The 8,138-nt window shown below is 41.7% G+C and overlaps 1 protein-coding gene and 1 non-coding gene across 2 annotated transcripts; one reads left to right on the plus strand and one right to left on the minus strand.

The window, feature by feature from the left end:
• Positions 1 to 229: 229 nt before the first annotated feature.
• On the minus strand, positions 230 to 302 carry Trnar-acg (transfer RNA arginine (anticodon ACG)). The gene has a single exon. It is a non-coding gene; the product is annotated as a tRNA-Arg (tRNA).
• Positions 303 to 3,472: 3,170 nt separating this feature from the next.
• On the plus strand, positions 3,473 to 7,152 carry LOC140928931 (uncharacterized). Its single transcript, XM_073378737.1, has 4 exons — positions 3,473 to 4,609; positions 4,924 to 5,930; positions 6,411 to 6,746; positions 6,804 to 7,152. The coding sequence occupies exons 1-4, from the start codon at positions 3,473 to 3,475 to the stop codon at positions 7,150 to 7,152; spliced, it is 2,829 nt and encodes a 942-aa protein (XP_073234838.1).
• The last annotated feature ends 986 nt before the right edge of the window (positions 7,153 to 8,138 follow it).

The following is an 8,138-nucleotide window of genomic DNA, read 5'->3' on the forward strand; positions in this document are numbered from 1 at the left end:
CCTTCAAAGGATGCCGCCACCGCTATTGTTTAAAGGCTATTGTTCTTAGTTGTCAATCAAAAATTCAAGATGGCGGACTCGCTCGGAGAGCGCCGAAGAGGACTCGGAACTTAGTTACTTATGAATATGTAAAGGTGAACTTATATATGTGGATAAAGGTGATCACTTACACATGTGGGACAGAATGCGCACTACGCATGCGCAGTACCGAATCTTGAGTAAAAACGATCGACTCTACCAGGACTTGAACCTGGAATCTCCTGATCCGTAGTCAGGCGCCTTATCCATTTGGCCATAGAGTCTCTACGAAAGAAAAAAGAAGGCACAGCGAGGTTTTGATCCTCGTATCTTCGGGTTATGAGCCCGACGCAATCACCATTTCGCTACCATGCCGCTACGAGCCTTTCAAAGAAAAATAAAGATCTGAAGTTAAGAAGTTTTTTATTACAGTGTTTTAAGATTGCGTTGACATTTAGCGCATAAGAGATTAATGTCGCCAACCATATTATCATAGATCAAAGTCTTCTCTTCTTTTTTCACTTCTTTCTTCTCAGCGACTCTCTTCTTCTCTCTTTGTTGTCTCCTCATCTCTTTTCTTTTCAGACTTTGAATATACTCTTTGAGTGTGAGAACGTGAGTTTCTTTGAGTTTTAAAAGAGCCTTAAGATGTTTTACTCCAGCTTGACGACCAAACCAAGCTTCCCCGAGCTCCTTAGTCGTTGACATCTTCAAAGTGTGTGAATTATAAAAATGAGAACGAGAGATTTATTTCGTATGCTAATTCACGCGCGCTTCAAAAATTTGCATGTAAACTCGCTGAGTCAGCTAAAATAATGTTGCTCCTATGTCTTAGAAGAAAAAAGAAAGACCTGAAAGAGAAAGAGAGAATCGAACCCGTAAGCTTAAACGTATTGAAAATTTACCTGTCGTCAGTACTAATGCTTAACGCTTTGCGCTACGCACGTTCCCGACGAAAGAAAAAGAAAAAATAAACTAGTCTTTCTCAGTATTGGGCATTGACTTTTAATCATGTGGTGGTTCTTAAAAGAACCGTTTCGTCAAAAGACGATTAGTAGAAATTGTTTTTTCTACTTAGAAATTCAGAATAGAATCCCCAGGTGAACGGGTAGGCAGTTATCATTTGCCATTTCTCGCCTGGTACTTTCTCAGAGTAATACACTGCAATGTGAAATGCAGGAAAGCCTTCTGGATCAACACCAATTGCCTAAGAATTTGTGTCGAAGGATTGACAGTGGAAGGGCAAATGCGACATGATAGATATGAAAGAGTTAATTTTGAAAGGGAACGTCGTAAAATCTTTAAGTTATATAGACATACCAATGTTTTACAAAGACGCATAGCGCTTGAACAAAGAATGATGCAATCTTCTGGTTTGTTTTTGTAGAGAGGCTTTACAAGATATTCGTTTTTTACCACGCAATCCTTTTACGGAGTGGATTGAAATTAACAGACAAAAAACTGATTTTCGTATCACTGTTTTAAATGTAACCATGTATGATTTAAATCTTGTGGACAACCCTTTCTTTCCGCATGTTGAATCCATGATCGAACGCTTTGAGCGAACATACGCTCACTTAAAATTAGAATTTCCTTGGTTTTTTCGAGATTATCATGAAGACTTGTATTAAATTTTTTTCTTGTATCCAGATCCATTAGGGTTCCAGTTTGTAAATAAGAAAAAGTGCTTTGAAAAGGACTTAGCCGACTTGCGGCTAAATATGTTCCTCTCATTGCATTTACTAAGAAAGTTATTGTAGCATTTTACCGAAGGGAGGTGAAATGAAAATAAAATTAAGTTTGCGTGTAATTTACTTGTGTCTTTGGGAAAAAGAAATGAACTGAGATTGTCAAATGAACGCTCAGGCAGGGGAGGGGTTTTCTTAGAAAATTAACTGAGATTGTCAAATGAACGCTCAGGCAGGGAGGGGTTTTCTTAGAAAATGAACTGAGATTGTCAAATGAACGCTCAGGGAAAAAAGAACAAAGATTATAGCTGAATCAGCCAAAAAATAATTAGAAAAAGAACAAAAATTCATTATAGAGGGGTCAGTTAAAAAATTAATTAGAAAAAGAACAAAAGATGTCATCCATTGTAGCTGACTCAGTCAAAATAAGTCATTAGGTAGTGTTGGGTAGCCTTGAAATTCGAAGCACGCGCTCCAAAGCTAATTTAACTAAGTTGCGTCTCTGAAAGCGTCATTCAGTTTTTACTGTCTTACTGTGCGGAGCTTATCCAAACGATCTTCAAAAGCGTAACATGGATCCTTACATTCGTGCGCTTATAGAGAATGATGGTTTAGAAGAGGTTTTAGCCGAGGAGTTAGAATGGACTGCTAGTCAGGGAGAGGAACTGATGGATTCCGATGACGAATTTGACCTGTTAGCCGCTTCGCGCAGAGCAGATCAGTACGGTGGAAATCGGCCATTTGCCGTTAATATGGAACAGATAGGTCCGATACGGCGATGGAGAGATGGTGTAGCAGTTCAGCACGCTGTTCGCTCCCGCTTAATTCAGTTGCGTCCTCCTAATGGTGAATTGCAGGGAGAGGCGATTACTGAAGCAACGATTCAAGGCCTGAACGAATACGTTCGTGATCCCCGAAATCAACTTGGACGCATTGAAGATTTGTCTATGTCCATGGCTGTTCATCATAGTACAGGCACACACACATGGACCAGTACACGACCTATTCCGTTAGAAGAGTGGTTTAATCGCAGCGAATACACCGAACATTGGTTAGATAAACTAGCCAAGCAATTAAACTCAGCTGAGGGTTCGATGCAAGCAGTGGCGAATTTTACATTGAACTGTTGTTTTTTAAGAACCGTCAGCGCGGAAGGGGGCGTAAAGGAAAAAACCTTGGCAGTATGTCGTATGAAGATATGCTCAAAAAGAAACATTGTCTTATCACAATCAAGAATAAAGATGACCTTTGTGCTTCGCGGGCCCTCGTCACTATGCAAGCCCTTGCCGATGGAAATCCACAGTATAAGACCATCAGATTAGGTCAAGGTCAGCAAGGTTATCTCGCCCATAAACTTTGTCAAGAAGCCGGGGTAGCCGAGGGACCTTGTGGTGCTGAAGAATTGCAGCAATTTCAAGATCATTTAGGCCCTCAAGATTATCAGATTATTGTCTTTGAAGGACAACGAGGCATGATTTGGTTTAAAGATCGCGCTTACAATGATGTATCCAAGAAAATTTGCCTACTCAAAGTAGAAAATCACTTTCACGGTCCGCGTAGCATTCCAGCCCTGTTAAACCGAAGTTATTATTGCCATCACTGCGAGAAAGGCTACAACCAAGAAACGAGCGAAAATCATAATTGCCGGGGGCAGAACTGTAGCAGCTGCAGAAGAACGAACGGAGCTTGTCCTAATTTCGCGGCCTATGTGACACCAGAAGTCTATTGTGATCAATGCAATCAAAAGTTTTACGGACAGAACTGTTATGACGCACACAAACGAGGAGCGAATAGTGTTTGCAGCCGATTTAAAAAGTGTCACGAATGTTGCCAAGTTTACAAGTTCCATCCCAAAAAAAAAACATCACTGCTATCACGCACTTTGCCGAAACTGTAAAGAAGTCACTCATGTCAATCACCGTTGTTTTATTCAACCCATTGTGGATGAAGACAAAACAGCGTGGGGACCCCGTACGGTCTCAGAGGATGCGGACGAAGAAAGGATGATGGAATTTGAAGAGGCAGAGAGCGAAGGAGACAGTGAAGGAAAAGAAAAAGTGGAACCCATGATTTGTGCCATGGACTTTGAATGTACGCAGAATGAAATCGAAGAGTTTGAAGTAGTGTGTGTCGGATGGAAATATCTGGGTGAGATGGATAGTTATCAGGAAGCGGGAACGGCGATGGATTTGTTGCGTGACGCACAAGCGAGAACTGTCACGGAGGACGGTAAAGAACGCAAAGTCTATGTGTATGCTCACAATATGCGTGGTTTTGATTCTTCATTTATTTTGCATGCTTTGTATGATTTGGGCTACCAGATTGTGAAAGTATTGAGTGTGGGAGCCAAGTATTTATCGTTCGAGTGCGGTAACCTTATTTTTCGTGATTCGTTAAATTTTTTTAATATGGCGTTAGAGAAATTACCGGCGACATTCAATTTGACGGAAACACACAAGGGATTCTTCGCGTATTCGTGGATACGCGAGGACAAGTACGAGTACGTGGGCGTTTATCCTCCAGCAGAGGACTATCACCCAGAAAGGATGTCAGAGAAAAGACGTAAAGAATTTTACGCATGGCACAAAGAAAAAGTGGAAAGCGGAGCAATCTCCGATTTTCAGAAAGAACTCTCTGCCTATCTTTATAGCGATGTTGAAGTCCTCGCTCAGTCCTTGGAAGCATTTGGAAAAGAAATGATCGAACTGACTGGAATTAATCCAGTGATCGAATGTGTTACCATCGCGTGTACCGCCAACAAAGTGTGGAGAAAGAACTTTCTGATTAAAGACCTGATCGCGTTGGAACCCAGAAACGGATGGCATCAAAACCAACAGAATCAGAGTGTGGAGGCCCTGCAATGGTTGGAGTTTGAAAATGCCAAGATCGGAGGCGGAATTCAGGTAAGATATTTAAATTGCAGTAAAAGTATGCACTTAAGAAAATTCATTTGCACTGTTTTACCACATTTTTAAGTTCACGACATGTTTCATACTGTGCAATGGCAAACGCACACTACAAATCAAAAATTAGAAGGAATTGTATGGGAAATATGTGTAAAAAGTCTGCATTTAAGAAAAATTATTTGCAGTGTTTTACCGCATTTTTAAGTTCGCGAAATCAATTGAACTGTGCATTTGTGTATGCACGCTGTAAAAATTATAATCTGTGGACCGCGCAGAAAACAATAACAAATGTATATTTTTCTATTTTTCAGCATGTGCGAAACTCACTCGATGGCGAAGCCCGTGTTTTAACCCCAGCTCAGTCCTACAATGTGGATGGTTATCATGCAGACAGCAATACAGTGTACGAGTATAACGGATGCATTTTTCACGGTTGTAAACGATGTTTCCCCCTCAACGGTCAGAAGAAAAGACACTGCCACACAGACCGAACCTTCGAAGAGGTCTACGAAGCCACCTGTCTGAAGGCTGCAATCCTCCGAGACGCTGGCTACACCGTGATTGAAAAATGGGGGTGCGACTTCGCCAACCAGAAAAAAACAGACCCAGAGCTCCAAACCTTCCTGGAAAGCTTTGAGTTAGTTCCACCGCTCGAACCACGAGATGCCTTCTTTGGTGGACGTACCGGCGCCAAAACATTGTACGCCAAAGCCGCTGAGGGAGAAGAGATATCCTATGTAGATTTTACCTCGCTGTATCCCTCCATCAACAAATATGGAACTTATCCTGTGCGATTTCCAGAAATTTACCTCAACCCAGCCGATCAAAATATCTTCCATTATTTTGGTATCGCTCAGGTCGACATCCTTGCGCCTGAGCAGCTTTTTCATCCTGTTCTCCCCGTCAGAGAAGGAGGAAAGCTAACGTTCCCTTTATGCGGAGAGTGCGTTAAAGAAGAAATGGCCAAACCACTCCTAGAACGCAGCAATATGTGCGGTCACACACGTGAACAGCGAATCTTACACGGCACCTGGTGTACTCCAGAACTGCAAAAAGCGGTAGAAAAAGGATACGAAATCCAGAAAATCCATGAAGTCTGGCATTTTACCCCAGAGAACCGCTGCACTGGACTGTTTGCAGAGTATGTCAACACCTGGCTCAAACTAAAACAGGAGAGCACTGGCTGGCCGATAGAGTGCGTGACAGACGAGCAGAAAGCAGAGTATGTCCGAGACTACGAGGAACATGAGGGGATTAAACTGGAACATGTCGCAGAAAATCCTGGACGGAAATCTATTGCCAAAATGCTTTTGAACAAGTAACTAGTTATGTTAAAACGTTTTTACGATGAAACCACGATGAAACCCCGATAAAACGATGAAACCACGATGAAACGGCGATTCATCGTCGATGGAACCATGATGAAACCACGATGAAAAATGTTTTAAAGTTTAAGTTGCAGACTTTTTCCACACTTAAGATTTTTAGTTGCAGTAAAAGTCTGCACTTTTTAAATTTAAATTGCAGTGTTTTACCGCATTTTTAAGTTCGCGAGTTGTTTCATACTGTGCAATGGCAAATGCACGCAACAAATCAAAAACTAGAAGGAATTGTATGGGAAATGTGTGTAAAAAGTCTGCACTTAAGAAAAATTATTTGCAGTGTTTTACTGCATTTTTCAGTTCGCGACATGGTTTGACTTGTGCAAACGCAAATGCACGGTACAAATCAAAAATTATAATCTGCGGACCGCGCAGAAAACAATAACAAACTGTTCTTTCTTTTTTCTATCTTTCAGTTTATGGGGCAAATTTGGTGAACGACAAAATAAACCGATGACCCACTACATCACACAACCCGCTGATTTTTTCCGGATCCTGGATGATCCAACATTTCAAATTTCCGCCATACGTATCTGTTCCGAAGATGTGATGGAGATCGTGACAACCACCGCGGAAGAGGAATATGAACGCAGCTTTAAAACCAACGTGTTCGTCGCGGCCTTCACGACATCCCTTGCTCGCCTCAAACTGTATGAAGCCCTTGATTTTCTAGGTGACCGAGTTCTGTATTACGATACAGACTCTGTTATCTACAAAACCAAACCTGGTCAGGAAAAACTACCACTGGGACCGTAGCTCGGACAGTTCACAGATGAACTTAGTGGCGATTCAATCGTCGAATTTTGCAGTGGCGGCGCGAAGAATTATGGTTATCTTACCAAGAAAGGCAAGGTGGAGTGTAAAGTACGCGGGTTTACACTCAACTACGAGACACTCCAGACACTCAACTACTACACCACGCGGGATAACATCCTGAAAGAATTAGATCACCCCATGCAGCAGCGGCAAGAAATGGCAATTACCATTCCTGATTTCTTTGCACGGGATGAAACGACCAAGAAAATTAAACTCACAGAACGAGTGAAAAAGTATGGACTTGTCTTTGACAAACGTGTCATTGATCCTGCCACTCGCGTGTCCACACCATACGAATACAATTGGTTCGGCGGAGACGCAGAACTGTTGCTTTCATTGTAAATAGTTTTTTCTAAATTTTTCTTAAAGGAGGTAAGGTAGCATGGAGGCGCTAACCCCTTTATATGAACATTTTTCAAGCTTTTTAACTTTTTGAGATTAAATTAGGAGTAGGGTTTGTAACGTTTCATCGAAGGGAGGTGAAATGGCCTAATAAACTAAGTTCGCGACTCAAATTATTTGCGTGGTCTCTGTTAGTATAAATAGAGGGGACATGGATGGATAAGTTACTTTTCGTAAAATGTCGAACATTTACCTGACCCTCGTAAGCGATGTCACCCAAAATTACGCGAGTAATGTGGCAAATCAGTTTAAAGTCAAACCTGGGTTAAGATTACATGGGAAAGGATGGAAAGTCTCAATTGCTTCGGCAATTTTGCCTAAAATGTCTCTATTTAAAGACTTGCAGAGTGCCGATGTGAATTTAATGGAATTATGGGCTGAGACTGAAAAAGCAAATCAATCCGGTGTGTCGCAAAAAGGCTATATCAGTGCAAGTGATTTACGTGAATGGGAAAAAACAGGCGCCTGTCATGAAGGGGTGGATTTTTTTAATACAGTGAAACATAGAATAGAAGAAACAGCGCACGCTAGTTTGGATGATGGTTTTAAGTTTAGTTCAGCCCGTTGGCATCCATTAGCGTGGAATAAAGACGGGGTGCAACCAGAACTCGTCTTAACTCATAGCCATACGGACAATTCAATTTATATCTACAAACCGTTGGCGGAAAAATTGCATTGGATAAATACCAAGTCTAATCAAGCCGATAGCATGGGACCAAATTTGGTACATAGCTACCCCAATCACACTAAAGGAGCCAGTTCCTTGGAGACGGGAAAACCCACCCAAATACTTGGCAATTGGCTTCATTTAAGTACTCTCTCCGATTGGCGTTTTATTAACCTCAATCAAAGTTTTGAAGATGCCTTAAACCTCTACCCCAGAGCCCTGGAAGTCTCAGCCAAAGTGACCGCTAACAGCGTGACCG

The sequence above is a fragment of the Porites lutea genome, chromosome 1, assembly GCF_958299795.1.
Source record: "Porites lutea chromosome 1, jaPorLute2.1, whole genome shotgun sequence".
In the NCBI taxonomy this organism is placed as follows: Eukaryota; Metazoa; Cnidaria; class Anthozoa; order Scleractinia; family Poritidae; genus Porites; species Porites lutea.

What these genes read in the sequence shown, in the direction of transcription:
- LOC140928931 (XM_073378737.1), top strand. Translation starts at nt 3,473, where the DNA reads ATGACGCACACAAACGAGGAGCGAATAGTGTTTGCAGCCGATTTAAAA. An exon ending in AGATCGGAGGCGGAATTCAG is followed by an intron (nt 4,610 to 4,923) that starts GTAAGATATTTA and finishes TCTATTTTTCAG; the next exon opens with CATGTGCGAAACTCACTCGA. An exon ending in GAAAAACTACCACTGGGACC is followed by an intron (nt 6,747 to 6,803) that starts GTAGCTCGGACA and finishes CGAATTTTGCAG; the next exon opens with TGGCGGCGCGAAGAATTATG.